The sequence below is a fragment of the Orcinus orca genome, chromosome 1, assembly GCF_937001465.1.
Source record: "Orcinus orca chromosome 1, mOrcOrc1.1, whole genome shotgun sequence".
NCBI classification, from domain to species: domain Eukaryota; kingdom Metazoa; phylum Chordata; class Mammalia; order Artiodactyla; family Delphinidae; genus Orcinus; species Orcinus orca.
In genome coordinates this window covers 9,746,983-9,766,188 of record NC_064559.1, presented here as the reverse complement: position 1 = coordinate 9,766,188, position 19,206 = coordinate 9,746,983, and the positions used below count along the sequence as shown (strand labels likewise).

Here is a 19,206-nt window from a genome sequence, read left to right as displayed (position 1 = left end):
CCACTCCTCGGGCACCAGATACCACCTGTTGATCTCTTGTACACGGGAAGTTAAGCCTCTGTGTGTCCTCACCACGGGGGCACCAGCTGCTCCCCAACTGAATTGCGGGCACAATTCATCACCAAGCCCTGCAGGGCCCGGCAGGTTAACCGGACACACAGCATGGTAAAGGGGGCGGTCCCCATTGTTTCGTATACTTCCTGAAATCTGTAGGATGATTGATAGATAAGTTGGCAGTGTTCCATGCATGCCGTAAAGAAATGACAACTACAAAGAGCCACTGTCAACCTAGTTGAAAGTACCTATGGTCTTGAATTTTGTATAAAAGCCAATCAGAAAGAAATATTTAGTTTTTCTCTTAAAAATTACAAAAAATATATGGAGTGAGATTTTTTAAAATTAATTCTTTTCCTCTATTTTTAAATGAAATATTGTTGTTTCAACGTGTTGATTTTTTCTTTGAAGCACTTAGAATAGAACCAGGCAAATAAAACATACTATATCGTGTTAGTTAAATAAATGAGTAAACAATGAAGGCAACATAGACAAACTTAAAAGATGACGTACTAGGAAGAAGTATATTTGACCTCTAAAAATTCAACAAGTTACTGTCTGGGTTTTAAACCAGCCTTCCTGAGCTTCACTTAGGACGTGGGATTTATAATGTGAAGGGGAGTTTTTCTGGGGACTCCACTCTGGACTTGCCGCTGCGCAGGCCCAGAGTCCTCTGGGTCAGGACCATCTGCCCCCCACCTGGAAGTCTTCCCCCCTCTGCAGGAGGCCTTGACCCGGCTGCCCCCTTCTACCCCTTAGAGGGCTGAGGAGGGCCATCCAGACCTCCCTGCTTCCCTCTTTCTTGCTGCTATCAAAGGCAAGCATGCAGACCCGTTTCCATTTCAAGAGTTTTCCTGCTAATCATTATGGGAGCAGGCAACTGCTAACAGTCAGGGCCGATGTGGGGAAGTTCCCGAGGTTCCAGAACCTTACCAAGGGCTTACCTCCGCTCCACAGTTCCTCTCTCCCTTATCCTTTTTTTTCCTTAAATTTATTTATTTTATTTATTTATTTTTGGCTGTGTTGGGTCTTCGTTGCTGCGCACGGGTTTTCTCTAGTTACGGCGAGCAGGGGCTACTCTTCATTGTGGTGCATGGGCTTCTCATTGCGGTGGCTTCTCTTGTTGCGGAGCATGGGCTCCAGATGCGCGGGCTTCAGTAGTTGTGGCACATGGGCTCAGTAGCTGTGGCTCCCGGGCTCTAGAGCGCAGGCTCAATAGTTGTGGCACATGGGCTTAGTTGCTCCGCGGCACGTGGGATCTTCCCGGACCAGGGCTCGAACCCGTGTCCCCTGCATTGGCAGGCGGATTCTTAACCACTGCGCCACCAGGGAAGTCCTCTCCCTTATCCTTAATCAGCCAGCAGACCTCACCAATCCCCTCCCCTTGGAGTCCACCTTTGACCACGTGGACCTTTTCCTCTGTAAAACGCAACTTCCCAGTCAGAAAAGTGCAGAAAAAGGAGTGCCCCTTTGTCTCTCCCCAGTAGGCAGTTATAACCCACCTGGGGGGTGAGGCCTGGAAAACGTTTTCTTACCAAACAAGGCCTGCCATAGTCCTGTAGGCCCGTGCTCTGGGAGTGAAGGCCCGAGCATCTTGGAGGTGAACAGCCCTGGCTAAGGTGCCTGAGGAGCTGGCCTTGGAGGGGAGGCACCAGAAGGCCACCCACAGGTGCCCACACACCTTAGCCACAGTGCAGCCACAGTGCTTGCTGTCTCGGGATGAGGGCACCCAGGGTCTGTCAAGGGGAAAACGTAGAAAAGACTTAGGGGACCCAGGACCAGTGCTTATCTGTGGTAAAGAGCAGGGATAATGAGAGTGTGACAGGAAGGTTGACTTCCCAACTATATTAAAAAGATTTATTGTTTTTATTACCTGATTATAAAGGCTTATTGTGGGAAAATGTGAAAAACCCCAAAGATAAAAACTACCTGTAAGTCTACCACGAAGAGACTGCTACTTTTGCATTTTGGGGTTTTCTTCTCAATCCTTTTTTTTCTAGGCATGTATATTTTCATTTTTTCTTATAGAATTGCATCATGTTGTAGAATATAGCTTTTAAAAATTTAATTTGTGAATTAAATTTTAATTTCAATTTTAATGAGATGAATATATGTAGATAGTGTGATAAGCAAGTAAAATGTTTAAAGGCAAGTTTGTTTTAAAGTGAAATGTCTTTAAGCAAGTTGAAATGTTTAAAATTGACAGAGGTGGCTGAGAGGAGGGAGTGCTGGGGGCTGGGGGATGGGAAGTGCTCAGTGTTGACTCTCAGGGAACTTTCCGAAGCCTCGTGGTCCCTGCTGCTGTGGCTACACAAGTCACAACTATATCAGGCACTGATGTAAGTACGCCACACCTCTAACTCATGGAAACTAAAGAGATAAAAATTACCCCAAGCCCTGAGAACAAGTCCATGAGTAGGTACTGTGATCCCAACCTACAGAGGAGGAATATGAGGCCCAGAGAGGTTTAGTAATCTGTCCGAGGTCACTTCAAGCCCAGGCAGTGTGGCTGGAGAGCGTGCTCTCCTCCCCTGGGCTTGGGCTGTGGGCTCACCTTGCCAGTCCCCCTGCCCTTCAAGCTACGAGGGTTCAGAACAGTCACAGTAACCTGCTACGTTTGGGCAAATCCAGGGCTTGCTTCATCTCAGGCATCAGTGGCTCCATCCCTCTTGTCCCCTCATGCAGAGAGCAGGCTCAGATGCCCCCTTTGACTAACCTGCTTCGTTAGTCTGTATGGCTTCTCTCTGTCTCATTTCTCCAAGCAGGAGCCACACCAGCAGGGAGCAGACTGTGTCTGGCCTCAAACAGTCATCATACATTTCACTGTTCATTGGCCCTCTTCCCAGAGAGGCCCTGGTGGCACTCTGTAGGGTTGTGAGGGTGAGCTTGTCAGATAACAGGGTACCTGGATGAGTACGCAAGCCCCAGAAGGAGAGGGCCAGCCCAGCAGAAACATGACGGTTGGGAACACAGGCGGGGAATTCGGGCCCAAGAGCCTGCACCTGGGTCCTCTTGCTGCACATGCTGGGGTGGGGAACAATCATCCACCTGTCTGGCTCAAGAAAAGAGGAAGGCTTATGATAAAGTTACAGAGGCCTTGGGAGTCCAAAGGAAGGAAACAGAGGGGATCTGGATCTGTGGGAAACAGGAATTGGGAAGTAGAAAGTCAGAAGCTGAGGTCTTCTCTTCCCTTTTAGGTGTGGGCCCTGTGACTCCTCTGGAACTCTGCTGGGCACCTCCCTTCCCTTTCATGACTTACTAGCTCTTCATGCAGAGTCCAAGATCGTTCCCAGATCCATGTCTGCATAATGACATCTCAGCTCTAGTTTTCACCACCGAGGGGCAAGAGGTTATTATTATTATTTAATCGACTACTATTTCAAAGTCAACTTCACTGAAGTGTAACTTAATAACAATAAGATACATCTGTTTAAAGTGTGCAACTCAGTGACTTTGACACTGCAGTCAAGATACATAACATTTCCATCACCTGAAAAGGATTCCGTGGAGGAGCAATCATTTTTTCCTTTGTACAAATTACTCAACACATTGGTCATCAGCTGCTGGCCTTGGGTTAGGTGAAGGGGGTTGTCACTTGGTCCACCCATTCAGCAGGATTTGTGTAGGGGTCAGGCAATGAAAGGCATGTGTAGAATAGTCATCTACTAGCTGTATGACCTTGGACAAGTCACTTAACCTCACTCTGCCTGTTTCCCATCTGTAGACCATGGATAATATCTACCTCACAGGGTTGGTATGAGGATAAAATTAAAGTGTGCAAGAGGATGTTAGGATTAAAGTTCAGGTGGGGATTCCAAAATACAATATGCAAAGGAAACAGTCTGAGAAGACTTTTATGACTCTTAGAACCTTCAGGCAGGTCGGAGATATAAAGGAAATCAGCGTGTGGAAGGGGAAGTCCATCTTAGAAGAAAGCTGTGCTGAGAGCCCATCCACCTCCCCAGGAAGGGGAAGTGGGGGGCTTGTCTCCTCGGAAGGTTTATCTGGAATCCCTCTGCTGCGGGCTTGGTGGACTGGGGTCCGTCTCCCACTAGGTAAAGATAGGACAGATTGAGGGCTTTGCAGGAGAGGTTGGGGAGTGCCACTGCAGTGGGATTGGCCAAGCTCCTAGAGACGGTCAGGGCAGGGGATGGTGGGGGACCAGGGGGAGTGCAGCGGGGGGTCCTCTCCGGGGGCCTGTCCAGTGGGGCTGCCTGTGTGCGGGGAGGAGCCTGGCAGCAGGAAGCTGGAGGTGAGCGTCTGATTGCTAAGCCCGCCCAGGCGACCACAATAGACACGCACCCGGGGACCCCCTGCAAAGACAAAGAACGCACCCTAAGAAAGAGCCAGTGTCACATACCTGCCAGAGCCAGGTTAAGCAGGTACCAGCGTAGGGGAGACCTTTCCCAGCCCTCAGCCTTTGCTCCCCGTCACCTCCCCGGGGCGCTGAAACTGGCCAGAAACTCAGACAGGAAGAGGAGAGGCCGACAAATAAGAGAACAACTGTGTCCCTTTCCCGCCACAGGCCTCCAGCCTGAAGTAGGCCCAATGGAGCCAAGGAAGGGAGAAATGGTAACGCTAAACCAAGTCCGGAGATTTGATAGTTATCTTGGACTCGGCATTCCAATTGCTGAGTTGAAACGGTTTGAATCTTGGAGTCACCGTGGGGTGTCAAAGACCATCTGTCTTCATAGAGGGAAGCGTCAGAGGGCCTGCCTGCAGACTTTTCTTCTGGTGGCAGCAGAAAGCTTCCTTCACTGAACAATTTTAAAAGGGCAGTGGGAGAAAAAGAAATGGTTCTGATCACAAGCTGTGCTTGTTCAGCGTAACGTAGATAAGGTGTGTTTTGTTTGACAGGGGCGTTAGGTGTGTTTTTGCAGTAGTTGCCACAAGCCAGGGCCTGCCAGGAGAAGGTCCCTGCACTGGGGATAATTTGGGGGTTAACCAAGGAGACCAGGCTGCAGTTCACCAGGTTCAAGGCAGCTCTTGGTGCCTGTGACCCACAGGCCCTTGTCCCTAGGGAGTCACTAACCCTGCCCTGGGAGATCTCCTCAGATTGTCACAGCCAGTTGGAGCTGTTTCCAGTGGCTGCCCCACCCCAAGAAGGAATGGAATCACCACTAGTATAATTGAAATCCAGTACCCGCTCAGATGAAGGATTTCAGCTCCAGACAAGCAGGGCAGGACCATCCTCTGGGCAAGGGCACTGGGGTTCACAGCAAAAAAAAAATAAAGCTAAGGAGGAAAAGAAAAACTTGGTGGTCCCCAGGGGTTTCTAACCGTGACCTCCACAGTGTCACCGAAGCCTGACTTTGTGAGATGGACACTAAGTACTGCCATTTAAACTATTCTGGGCAACTGTTTCTATCGTGATGGTCTGCATCTTTCTTCACGAAAATCACAGAATGTTAGAGCAGCTGAGTGAGCCTTAGTGACTCTCCACAGCTGCAGTTTTGGAAAAGCCTTGCATTCACAGACTGCTGAGGATCTGGTGGGTTCTATGGACCCACCGCCCAGAAAAAAGTGTGCCTGGGCCTCAGCTCCCTTCCCATATACTTCCCAGGGACTGACATGCACTCGGCCACCATTCTTGACCCCCTTGGTCCTTGCTGGTAGAGCCCACTTCCCTCTAAACAGGCTGAAAATACCAGATATTCCGTATCTAACCTCCCTTATAGCTGTGTCCCAACCCTTGCCAATGAGACTGGTCTACTAGGAGCAATGGAGAAAAGTCTGTCTTTCTGGCAAAAAGAGAAGGATGAGGGGGCAACCCTCTCCTTTGGATGTTGATGTTAGGAGTCCAGCTGCCATCCTGCAACCATGAAGGGAAAGCCAAGAGCAATACAGAGCTGAATTACCCAGTCCTGTCACCGACCACTTCTTGACACAGATTACATATGTCCTTATAGTTGGAGCAGCTGTTACTTGGGCTTTCCTTGTCTTGTCGCTGAAAGCAGCCGTTGACACAGTGGAGTCCCTGATGACCATCCAGCAACTTCTAAGAATTCACAGACCCAGCTTAGGAAGCCATGAACTAGAGTCTGGTCTCATCATTCTAGCGATGTCTTCTCAGGTCCTCAACTTCCTTCAGTGACGAAGCATCAGCCCACAGAGAGGCAAAGGCAGGCCGGATCACAGATCTCCAAGCCACACTGGGCTGTCTCTTAATTTTCTGAGGGAATTTGTATGCAAGGCAGTCTTCGTACATGGGGGATGCTGCATAAGAAACATCCTGCCGGAAAATACAGGTTCTCAACCTGCTTGATTCCAACCTTTGTTGGGAACTTGGGACAGTCTCACCTCTCTGACACTGTTTCCACGTCTGCTACTTCATGCTACCTTGTCTTAAGGGACTGTATGTGAAATGGCCAAAGTCGGTTCTTGTTTGCATCTGTGGTTAATTTCTTCCTGATCACAGTCCTTCCACGGCATCAAAATGCAGCCCATCAACCAGAAATGGTTCCAGAGATGAACCAGGAAGCTAAGGCTTTCTCCTTTCATTTTGACCAAGAGAGCAACCAGGGGTTAAGTGTGCCCAGGGCAGGAGCTGGTGTCATCACCTGCTTCTCACCGTCCTCCTGGCTTGTCCCCAGCACCTCGCAGGCCTGACTGCCTGCTGGCTCTACAGTTTGGGGTCTTGTTGGTTCAGAGAAACAAAATCCTTTAGAAATTACATTTCTGGAATGCCTGTAAAGCGCTAGGCAGACACACAGATCACAACAACTCAAAGCTTTGTTATTGGCTCCAAACCAGAGTTGCACACTAGCTTATTCAAATCTAAAAAGCCTAGCCTGGTCTCTGGGTGAGCACCACATGCCTAAAATTAGCCTGGCCATCTGCTGAGACAGCAGCTGGGCTATTCTGAGCCCCAGCAGGCCTGGCTGGAAGTGGGGCTGGGCCTGGGGGGAACACTGTTGGAGAGTCTGTCCCTTTACAGTTAAGGTGGGTGACGGGGAGGGACGGGAAGATGAAGTCACACTGAGGGGAGGCCAGTGTCACTGCGAGGTTTCATAGGAGATTGAAAATGTGGGCATAAGGTCACATTTATAGTCTTGGGCTCTTCCTCCTGACTGTCCAACGGCTCCCAACGAGCACAGAATTTGTTTTCTTTGTCCTAGTCCCTAGTTTCTCATTTTTTACCTGGAGCTTCCTGTTTTTTTTTTTTTTTTGTGGTACGTGGGCCTCTCACTGTTGTGGCCTCTCCCATTGCGGAGCACAGGCTCCGGACACGCAGGCTCAGCGGCCATGGCTCACGGGCCCAGCCTCTCTGCGGCATGTGGGATCTTCCCAGACCGGGGCACGAACCCGCGTCCCCTGCATCGGCAGGTGGACTCTCAACCACTGCGCCACCAGGGAGCTTCCTGTTTTGACTCCTACCCCAGCAACGACATTCTCTAGAATTTCAGCAATAATGGCCAAGATTTACTGAGGGCATATCAAGGGCAGGAACCACGCTAAGTACTTTACAGGAATTAGCACACATTCTCAGAGCAACTCAGAGGTAGGTGCCAAAAGATTTCAGGGATTCAGAATGGCTTGATTCATCTTTCTGCGGTGAAGAGAAAGAGCCCTGGCTGAAAGGGCTCAGGTGACCCTGGGAATACAGGGGCTCGCTCCTTTGGGCTCTTCCCCCAAGCTGAGCCCATCATCGGTTCTCTAGAGGGGGCAACAGTAACCCTCAGAGTTCAGGATCCACTGAACTACGTACGGGGTGGGGAGCTTGGGGGTACAAATGTAACCTATACTGACATTTATAGATACTTCATAAACGAGAGTTCAGTTTTATATTTATAGCCATTCTAACCCAACATCTCAAATCCTAGACTCAGGTCAGTTAGGCCAGTTGTCTCCAGCCCCCTATCTGGTTGCTTCAACCATTTCTATACTTGGCCGTAAAGCCACAGTTGTTACCTGTAGCTTCCTTCTTCAACTGTCCATTGCCTATTTCTTCTGCCCTCAGCCAGAACTGTAGCTGATCAGTTTTTGACCTGGTGAAGTGCCCAAACCTTCGTTCCTGCGGGTCTGAGTCCTCAAAGTCCCGCCACTGTCATGAGCTGCTGACTTCCACTGACCGCCCCCTGTGGACACGGTGATGCTGAGAAGTGACTGGGCTGCAGACACCGTCCTCCCGACTCTGCGGTCCAGCATCCCAATTTCCCACTTGGTAATCAGTCACTCCAGCCAGTAGAGGAACCCCTTTCTCTGCTTGTGGGGACGGTGGCCTTTCAGGAGCCCCAAACAGCCAGGTAGCAGCCTTATCTTCCAATTCATTGGAACCACTGTTGTGGCCCCTAGGGAAGCATGTCTCCCTCAGGACCTTGGACTTCCAAACCAGCAGAGCTCCAGGGGAAGTCTTATGTGCCAAGAACCAGGAGCTACTCCCACTCCACCCCTTGCTTCCCAGACCATAGACTGGTCTCTGATCTTAAACATATACTGGGATTGGGATTGACACATACACACTACTATATAGAAAATAGGTAAGCTAAGGACCTACTGTATAGCGCAGGGAACTCTACTCAATATTCTGTAATGGCCTATATGGGAAAAGAATCTAAAAAGAGTGGATATATGTAGAACAGAGTCACTGAGCTGTACACGTGAAACTAATAGAGCGTTGTAGGTCAACTCTACCCCAATAAAAGTTATAAAGAAGAAAAAAAGCCTATTCCGGGGCCTAGAAGCTCGAGCCCCATCCCCTCAGGGTGCTGCCTCACAGCTGAAGCGTCAGAAGCCATTCCGCCTTCAGTCAGGCCACTTCCGAGGGATGGCGACTGTGGCAAAACCCGTGGACTCACGGGCACGAGCCCACCGCTGCACACGCCACCTGTGCTGAGATGAGCCCCTCGCCCAGAAGCAAGGCTGCGCAGACAGCACGGGGGTGGAGCGGGGCTAACGTCCGGGTGTCCCCATCATCAGCACCGTCCACCAGTCGGCAACCTCTTACCTGAGGAAAAAGTTTGCAGGCCCTATTTGCTTTTTACTTTTCAAAACAAGTCTCCCCAAATCTACCTGCTTATAACCTAGATCCTGGCTTGGCTCTGCTCTTAAGCCAGAGAAATGGGCAAACTGAGGCTGCTGTCCCATCTTCCAGGCAGAGGTTCAAAACTGGCTATTAACCCCCAGTAAGTCACAATATAAAAGGCCTTGTTTGAAGTGGTAGAAACACTATTCCTTAAAAAAACAACTCCCGGACTCCCCTGGTGGCACAGTGGTTGAGAGTCCGCCTGCCGATGCAGGGCACACGGGTTCGTGCCCGGTCTGGGAAGATCCCACATGCCGCGGAGCAGCTGGGCTCGTGAGCCATGGCCGCTGAGCCTGTGCGTCCGGAGCCTGTGCTCCGCGACGGGAGAGGCCGCAACAGTGACAGGCCCACGTACCGCAAAAAACAAAAAACAAAAACACTCCCGATCTTCGGGGAGTCGAAACACAGAATTGAAGGGGAAGGAAGTGAGGTCCCTTTGGAAATGTGCACTCCTTAAAGTAGCCGGGTGACAAGGAGCCGCACAGGTTGGAGATAACCACTCCCGATATTCAGATCTCCGTGGAGAGAAGACACGGTGTCTGCAGCAATTACACGAGGTGGAAGAGCTTTCAGCGTGAACACTAAACACACGGAGCACACACTCTGCACACGCCGCGGGCTTCCCTCAGGGGACTCCCTAAAAGCACAGTGCTTCGGGGTCCACCCCAGCGCGAAGTTCCAGTCATGTCAGTACAGCAGCTTCACAGGAGTCCTCTGGGCTGTCGGAGGAGCTGTTCTCAGCCTCCAAGAGACAGCGGCAAGAGAGGAGCCAACGCCAAACCCATTGGTTAACACATCAGATCAATGGGGGGGTGCTTCTGCTCAGAAAGTTTAAACCTCGGGCGTGGACTACACTGCGTGCAACGGTGTGGACTGAAACGGGAGCCAAGTGCTGCCCCGGGCAGACGCGGCTGTCGTGCAAGGGCATTTCCAGGCAAAGGCAGGAGGGCTGGCAGCTCCCAGGAGAGGCCGAGGGCAGTACCACGTCTCCCCGAGCACCCTGTGCTTCTGTAGGATTTAAATTTTAAACTAACTGCGCACATTTTCGCTGCTACCCGGAATTTTTATAAAGTGAAGAAAGAAAACCAAAATATGAATACTGAATCCTAACATGGCAGGTTCCCTCTTTTACAAGAAAAATGCAGAATCAGAGATGTGAATCTCTCTTTAAGAAAGAGATCAGTTTTGATTACAGAGAACCTATTAAGCAATCACTCCAATCTAAAAATACTGTCTAATCAGGTGGGGGTGATTGCCTTTCTCTGTGCTGATAAAAAAGGCAAAGAATACAGAATATTCAGGATCTGTGGAGCCCGAGAGAATTCCTGAATGGCTGGCTGATCAGGGGCCCTCAGGTCAATGGTGCTAAGGATTTTCATCAAAATTTAAGGACACTGAAAAAACACAAAGACTCTGTTATCAAGTTGGTTTGCCCGTATCTGAAATCCGACACCCTAACTTGGGTTTGTGTGGCCCTCAAACTTTGCTGACTGCAGAAAGTCACGAACGTGCCTATGACGGGACACAGCCACAGCCCATAAACTGCACCTACCATTGTAATCACTAAAAAGTAGCTCAGCTCAGAGAAAATGTTTTTCTTCTTTTCTGTCTGGAATGATGTCCTTTGTTTCTCTGACCAAAGATTCCGGTGCAACTCTGGGTTTGAGACAACAGCTCACTCTGCTGCCTTCTCTCGCCTGTGACGCTACCTTCTAGCCCACACTTCCTGTTCTCCTCTGTAAAAGGTCAAAAGTGTCATCAGATATCATCCTGGCTCTCAGGGAACTTAAATGTAAATATTTGATAAGCACCGCACTCAAATATACAGTGGTAGTATGAGGCGATATAGTATATGTAAAATGGTACTCCATAGACTAGAACGACATGCTGACACGTGTCTTACCACCACTAAGTATCTGATAAACGGAAGAAAAAGAAGAATGCCCTCCTGTGTTTGGTTTTCTGTCACTCAGACACGGCACTCCTACTGGGCACTGCCGTTTGTTGCCTGGCACATTCTGTGGTTTCATAGATACGGGTACAAACAATCCCCCTACAGTCTTTGTGGACCTTGCACTGTGAAGATGAAAAGATCTGCACTCAGAATGAGACCAGACACACAACACACAAGTACAGAAGCCATTTCAATTTTAATTCAGAATCACTATTAGCCCTTTGGTATTCTGGTGATATAGTTCTAAGTTAGAAGACAAAATTGTTGAGAGGAAAGTTGAGAATTTCAAATGCAACTTAAAATTACTACACTACATATTCTGCGAGCTGCCACGTTCCAGTGTCTCTAGAAAAGGAAAGCACTTTTCGTTTCTAAGTATGAGAAATTGTTCATGTTCCTCCCTTTGGTCTCCCCACACTCCTCACCAAACACCACCAACAAAAAGCTAAAAGGATGACAACAAATGCAAAATAAAAAAGGAAATTTAAATAGTATGAAATTAGTTTTTATTTTAACCTCAAAATAAATGCTTAACATTTTTCCAAAACTAAAGATGAACACTTAGAAATAAGGGCGGAAGATTATTTTTTCCTTCCCTGGGGAAACCAGTGAGGCAGACGTTCTAACGTGGCTTGCAAGGTTCTTTCATTGGACTAGTCTAGACACACAGAAAAACCCTCCCCAACTTTTCCTCTATTGTTAGGTGTACCTACCAGGGTTATGGCTGGAAGGAGAAAAACCCAAAGCAACCCCCGGCCCCACCCCCGCCCCGCCCCAGCAACACAAACAAGGGATTTGAAAAGTTGGGAGAATCATTTAACATGTGACCTAGTGTTCATATAAAATCCCTTCTAAGGAGGTTTAGTGAAGGTGCTATCCCTCGGCAACTCAGCTGAAGTTTCTGCCTGGTCAGTCGGTACAAAGCATGTCAGGCGGGCGAATTCACACCGCAGTCACTGGGCTGCCACGCCTCACAGCTCACCACAGGGAGGTCTTAAAGTTGAACTTCAGCTTCAGCAGATACTTCAGACTGACCTGAGCAATATCATAGACAATGTACCTGGAGGGGAAGCATGTCAAGGTACAAACGGTTCCACGCGGAGTGCACTTGCTGCGGCTAAGCCAGCCTGCTGGCCACACCCTGCAAACCCTCACTGCGGGGGGGTGGGGGGGTGGGGGTGGGGGAAGGGCGGGGGGCGGGGGGTGTTCAGGTCTCTCACCCCGACCAGGGAGACCACTGCGGGGAACGACACACAACAGGATAGTCTCTAGCCAGCCCACCCCAGGTTAACTGGCTGCGTATCAGTGACTCCACAGCCCCAGAACATTCCTTTGGGCTCACACAGCACACTCGTAAAAGGATACTCGTTATACAGTAGACAGGTGTCGTTAACACCAGATGAAATCCCGGTCCCAAGAGGAACCTCTACACCATCCATAGTAATACTAGCTGAAGGGTCAGGGGTAGTTTTGCCTAAACCTGCAAAACAGAAGGCAGAAGTGATATGATTTGTGGCAACAGGTGTTGAAAATGCTCCAGAGAGATGAGATCTATGTGTTCATTTAAAAGACACACAAATCCCATCCCATACTGCATCCTTCTTCCAGACATAAAGCTGTAGGTATATCATCAAGTTCCAGGGTATCAGCCTTAAATGATTTTCATAAGCATAGTAGTGGCCCTGGCCCTCTTTCTGTTGAGCAGAATTCCAAAGCCCTCGCTTCAACTAGTCAGTAGGAGGTCCTAATCATCATGGGCTACGAGCTGCATCAATTCAAGAAGCTCCAGGTGCCACCAGAGGTCCCTCAATGCTGAAGCTAAGAGTCAGGTTAAAACCCAGAGCCAGTGCGCCTGGTTACTGGAGCTCCAATCAGGACTCTCCTATGGCATTTGCGATACTAGTGGCAGGCATAGAGAATCTTTTTTTTTTTTTTTTTTTTAAAATGAACCTGTAATAGCTAGCCATAGGAACTGCGGCTTTGGGGGAAAGAAAGCCCCCTCCCTGCACCATCCAGGGTGCCTGGGGCTGCAGCAGCAAGTTTCTGAAACACATTACCTTTGACACTGTGCTTGCCCTTGGGTAACTTGCTGATATGCGAAGCATGCTTCAGTTCATACCTATTTAAGAGAAGACAGGTTCAGAAGGGCCTCCAAGGTCACTGGGCTCTCAAACCAACAGTATGACTAGCAGAGCAAGGCCACGGGAGCTGCTGAGATAAACACTCAGAGAACCCAGTCCACCTTCCATGCTAGGAACTCCCTCCTTCTCTGGTTCTAGAAACTGACGGCGCAGCCCCTTTTGAACAGTTTATGCCCATGATCACTGCCACGGGGCCGCTTTCAGGAAAGGGCCCGTTTAGAGCTGTGGGGTGGCTGGGCGTTCTGGAGGTTTCCGTCCAGCTCACGAACCTGGGACCCCTCCTGGTCTGTTACATAACCCTGCTCTCTTTGGGTTACGGTTGATAGGACCAAGGTGGACAATCAATCCAAGCTGGGCCAATCAGACTTCCTCTGCAGGGAATCTGGAACTGGGATTGAGATTCCAGTTCAACCTGAGCTGGTCTCAGACAGAAAATGTACACATCAGCAGGGGGACAGGGGCCATGAGGTGACCATCCTTTGTGCAAGTCAACCTCTCTGTTTCGCAGCCCACAGAAAGAATGGACACTGCCAGTTCCCGAGGCCTGGCTGTATTCCTGTCCTTGGTCTCGTGAGGCGTTCCTGTATCTTGTTTGCTTAACATGCACTGGCGTCTGATACCCACTGCCTAACTGGTGGGTCCTCTTAATCACGGTGGGGAATTCTCAGGATCAACCCCCAGCCAAGGGAAGCTCTCCTTCCTACAGCTCACCCCACCCACCCCCATCAACTGCCACCAGCCCCAAAGCCAGGGTTACTCACATGTTTCCAAGGGCAACTTCTCCCAACAGGATTAAGCCTATTGGGTCTCCCTGGGATGTGTGGCAGTAGTTGGCACTCTTAGAGACCATGTCGGCGAAATAGATCCCCTTACCAAACATGTAGCCCGTCTGGAGGGATGGAAGAGGGACAGCTGAAGACCTTCTCACGGCAAGTTAGCAGCACCACCTACTACTGACTGCGTGTCCCCACTTCCCACAGCGCCCCCGGCAGGCGGTAGAGGCCCATGCTCCGGAGCAGGCTGTTCAGATCCCAGCTCTGCCGGGTACCCAGGGGCTGGGAGAAGTTACCTAATCTCTCTGGACCCCACTTCCTTCTCCGAACTGGGGGAAAGCACCCCAGGGGGCTGCTGTGAAAATTAAATGAGTTAATAACAGCTTCTTAGACCAGGGCCTGGCACGTGTGAACACCCAGTAAACATGGCTATTATATTTATTCCTTTTGGTAAGTGAAAACGAGGTTCAGAGAGGTTAGGCGTTTGCTACCACGCAGCACTTATGAGTCCGGTCATTAAGCCTCTTTGCTCCCCTCTTTTTACACGTACAAAACGAGGGGCTTGGAAGACGAGGGGCTTGGAAGACTATTCGTAAGTCCCTGCCTGGTGGGTCACGTCTATAACCCAGCAGGTGACACAGCAATCGCTCAGGTCTGGGTCAGGCTCTACTCATTTATCGGCACATTCCACCGAGGCATGTGCTGAAGCTCAAGGAGGTCCCCCGCTGGGAGGTGGGAGAGGCAGGTCTGAACTCAGCCTGGCCTGCGGCCAAGTCTGCTCTCTGTCAGTCAACACACCCAATTAGCATTCAAAGCAGGGCCTGGACACTTACTTCCTTTGTTCCAGAAACTCTGCTCGATACGTGTGCAGCTACGCTCTCAATAGTGAGGGTCAGGAGAGGGACATCTGGCAACATTCACCTTATCAACCATGGCTACACCTACATCTTTAAACAAGGCCCCTTATTCACCGGGGCATGTGCACTTCTCACGCAAGTACCCACAAAGCTCTGGTGGAGACAGCAGCAGAAACAGGCACTGCCCCCCCCCCCCCACTCTCCCCACAGCTCCTGGGCCAGGCACGTACCACAGGTGCTTCAGGTGGGGCTATCCGGAGGCCCTGGGACAGGATCCCGGCGAAGTTGGTGGTCCTGGACCCGTGCCACAGCAACCTTCGGTTATGCAGCTGCTTGAACGGCTTGTAACGCTGGCTCTCTCCTTCACGCTCTATCTTAAAGATCTGGTCGGAGCATTGAATAAAGGAGAGAGGCAGGAGGAACCACTTGTCACTCTGGTTAACTGGAGATCTGACTAGACACAGGAGAACCGACCAGCTGTCTGTCCCCAGAGCTGGAACACTTTAAGGCCTTCTGCAGTACGCAAGGTGTTTCAATCAGGCTGGGACGGAGCAACGCTGCTACTCAAGGTCCCGTTTAGCAGAGACTAGCTATTAAAATTAATGCTACGTGTAGGTGCACACTTGAGGCACTTTATTTTGGATCTCTGATAACAGTTCTGATTGCAAAACTAGGTTTCGGGGTAGGAAATGTCTTTTAAAAAAACAGAATAAAAAGCCAACCCCAAACCATAGGACTATGAACTTGTGTGTTCCACAAACAACCGAGTCACTTCCTCTGGTGATTTAAAGCAAAGTTAGCTGCTCCTTTCTACCCAGGCCCAGGTCGGAGGAATGAGCAGGGAAGAGCTGGCAGGACACAAAGGGGGCAGAGGGACGAGAGAGCCTTACATCCACGACTTCCAAGTCATATGCGTTGTGTGTGGTCGCGTGAGTGTTCTTAACATACTTCCTAATGATCTCAGCCTCTTCAGAATCTTTGTCCACCACCTAGAAGGAAGGCGCCTGGAAATTAGAGCAAGGGAGACCCCAAGAGAGCCGCACAGAGGCAGGAAGAACAATCACAGGCTCAGCTGATGCACAGGTAATAAACGGCCCACGTGGAGCCCGGGCGGGACAGAGCCAGCCTGTGTTCCGAGCCCTATCACGCTCGCTCCGGGGCAGGTGCCAGGCCAGTGCCCCCACCTCCCCAGGCATTGGCTTCTTCATCACCTATCTGGATGAGCCCAGTGTTCCTTCTGCCCTAAAACCCTGTGCTTTGGGATATCAGGAAAGCTAGAAACACGGGGCTCACTGTCTGGGAAGAGGGAGCCTCTAGAACAAGGAGCTGGCTCTCAGGTAACACTCCAGCTCACCAAGAGTTAAAACACCGGGGCCAGGAGACACCCTGCAGCCAAGACTTGCAATGAAAAGCAGCAGGGAGCCCACGGACTACAGGGGTTTTGACAATGGGGATGAATGCTCCATCTCTGGATCCTCAGGGCCGTGCACATCACGGCTCAGAGCAAACACCCACCAAATAACCATCAAGTAACGGAATCTCTGCCTAAATAAATGGGTGTGTTATGGGAAATACGACGTGCGTTCTCTTACATTTTCATACTCTTATCCAAAGTTAAGAGAATTCAGGAATTCTGGTCTTCCTCGTTGCCTCTTAATTAAAGGGCTTCAGAATCATAGATGGAGAGAATAACAACCCCTTCACGAAGAACCAGGCCGTTTGGTGTCCTACCCTGCGTACACCCACAGACCTGTACTTTGTCCTAAGCACGGAGCAAAGACTCTTTCAGTGACGTAAACACACGACACCAGGCTCAACAGATCCTGGTGCACTTGAACCTCCTAACACTGCAGGGAAGGACACGGGGGCTGAGGAAGAGAGATGTGAGACTGGGCTCAAGGCCAGGGCAAGCTCGGAGCTGAGGCAAAAATTTCTCCTCCGGGTGGCTTAGGCAGGGTGATTGCTGCCCAAGCCTCCAGCACACCCAAGTTCAACGACTACGTGCACCAGTCGAAGAGCCACTTCGACTCCAGAGGACATGAACCCAGGCACCACAGTTTTATTACAGCTGCCGTCAGGCACCTCTACGTCTCAAGTAGGATACCAGTAACAGATCCTGCAGAGTTCACACCTCAACAACCTCCAAAAACAGAGACCCTCTCTAGATGAAGGGGAAAAACAAAACTTTAAGGCCCCACAAAAACAGGTCTTTACACCCAGTTGAGGTCGCGAACTGGAAGCCTGCCTCGCAAACAAGGTGCTTCTTTACCGGTGAAACGCTCTGAGGTTCTCAGAGTATCACAAGCAGCAACACCTGGGAACCTGTTAGGACGGTCAATCTTCGGACCCCAGCAATCTGTCCTAACAAGCTCTCTAGGAGATGCTGACGCACATTCAGGTTTGGGGACCACTGCTCTTGGGATGAAGGGTTTGGATGCTTCAGAAAGGGCAGGGCCTGTTACCATAATGTCAGTTCTGAGCTTCTCATAGTTGACATCGATAGGGTCCTTGCTGCTGTCATCAGAACCACCCCTGAGCAGACTGTAGGCCACCTCGATGTCCAGCAGGTTGTCGAGCATTTCCACCTTGGCCTGGAGGAACACAAGAAAAACCCTGAGCTAAGGACCAAGGTGAGGGAGAAAGACTCACCCAGGTAACGTCCAACACAGAGAGTGACGAGGTGCCTCCTAGCTGCTCAGGGACAGCCCGCCATCCGTTCACAGATGAACACTCCTAAGGATTTCTGGAATGCTAAGGAGGCTGGGAGAAGAGGCAGAAGCCACACGGTGATGGTAAGAACGGTCTTTCCTCTTGCACGCACTGGTTGACAGGTGGGGACTGATCACTGGCTCCCTTATGAAGCAGGGAGGGAAAGCAGGGAGGAAGACGCTCCCTCTCTCCTAAGGCTCCTTTTCCCCAGACTGACGTGGTCCAGGAAGGGCAGGAAAAACCAACCGTTCTACCCTTGGGCAGGCTCCTAATACGGGTAGAAACCCCACTTCAAAACGAGGGCCCAGTGGTGGGCCTCCAGCACTGGCCGCTGCCCCCAGGGATCGTGACATGGAGGGGCAGTGGCACGGGAGCGACACCCAGCCCTGCAAAGCCCGGGACCCGGGGCTCCCTGCTGGACCTCGGTGCTACCTGCACGCTGTCTGAGTTGCTCAGGAGCGGAGGCTTCTTCATCCCGAAGTCGTGGGGGATCAGGGTGTAGAAGCGATTTGAGAGGTCCAGGATCTGGGAGTCGCTGCTGCCCTGGGACAGTACCTTTAGGAGAGGGGACAGAGGGAACAGACTGAAGCAGCGCTGAGTCCCCAGCATCTGGCCGGGCTTTCTCCTCTGGACGCTGGGTGCCGCAGCCGAGTCCCGAGGCAGCCTGCGGGGCACGCGGGCCAGGAAACCTCCTTCCTGGGGTGCCGCTCAGCTGGGCGGTGGCAGGATCTCATCCTCAAACTGTGCGGCTTGGCACACACGGGGCTTCTCGTACACAACTTCACTTGTACAGAGAGCTGTGTAGTCACAGACACATAAACCTCCACCACTCCGCAAAACGTCACCTGCGGCATCTAGGTGGTGGGCTCGTAGCTTTCAACTTTTTGTATGTTTGTAAACATTTCATAATAAAATGTTGAAAGGGAGAAAAACCCCCACTGCTACCAAATTCAGTCAGGCCCCTTTGGCCACTGACCTTCATCTTTAAGGTGGGGAATTTGTCCTTGGTGCCCCCAGAGGGCCAGGGCCAGGCACAGAAAGGCGAGCCCCTCCCTATGCTACAATGCCAATTAGCGCTCTATGCAGAAGGTGCTCAGTAAACGCACAAAGAAATGGAGGAGCTGGACTAGTCACTGCATCCTTGGCAGGCACCCTAGGGGCCTACAGGATGGCAGGGGGGCAATGACTCGGCACCCTGCGGGCACGAAGCTCCAAGTCTGCTTCTCACTGTGACACGGTCTTGTCCGCACCCTAAACCTCTGCCTGTGCTGCAGTTTGCTCTGTGCTATGGGCAAAGGACACCACCCCAGCCCCTCCGCCTGAACATTCTGGCACAGGAAAGAGCCTGGGCTGAGGAAAGCCTTCCAGGTCTCAGGCAGTGGGTAACAAGGAAAGGGGTCACTGCTCAGGACTGGCTGTAACCAGATTTAATGGCTACATTTCGGGGCCTCCTCTCCAGCACCAGCCGGAGCCCACCTCCCTGGTCCCACTTGAGTTTCCTGTTTGCTTTTCTTCTTTCACACGCCACTCCCAAATACAAGTGGAGCCCTCCAGCCCCTTCAGGGCAGAGGCTTAAATCAGGCTCCGGGGACTGGGGGACGTTGGAGATGCTCAGCAAATTGATGTTGAATGAACATAAATGAGAGAAAGACAATATTTAACTTCCTATTTGATGATTTCCTAGTAACTGCAA

The 19,206-nt window shown here is 50.8% G+C and overlaps 1 protein-coding gene across 1 annotated transcript in view; it reads right to left on the bottom strand.

Annotated features, from left to right (window-relative positions):
- Window positions 1–11,522: 11,522 nt before the first annotated feature.
- PARP1 (poly(ADP-ribose) polymerase 1) overlaps window positions 11,523–19,206 on the bottom strand; it is a 42,237-nt gene continuing 34,553 nt past the window's right edge. The window contains exons 16-23 of the mRNA XM_004270976.3: window positions 17,946–18,068; window positions 17,267–17,395; window positions 15,695–15,793; window positions 15,035–15,187; window positions 13,936–14,063; window positions 13,091–13,152; window positions 12,399–12,513; window positions 11,523–12,093 (exon numbers count right to left, since the gene is read on the bottom strand). Of these exons, the coding sequence (XP_004271024.1) occupies window positions 12,012–12,093; window positions 12,399–12,513; window positions 13,091–13,152; window positions 13,936–14,063; window positions 15,035–15,187; window positions 15,695–15,793; window positions 17,267–17,395; window positions 17,946–18,068 (891 nt within the window). The 3' untranslated portion in view covers window positions 11,523–12,011. The remainder of the gene's footprint in view (window positions 12,094–12,398; window positions 12,514–13,090; window positions 13,153–13,935; window positions 14,064–15,034; window positions 15,188–15,694; window positions 15,794–17,266; window positions 17,396–17,945; window positions 18,069–19,206) is intronic.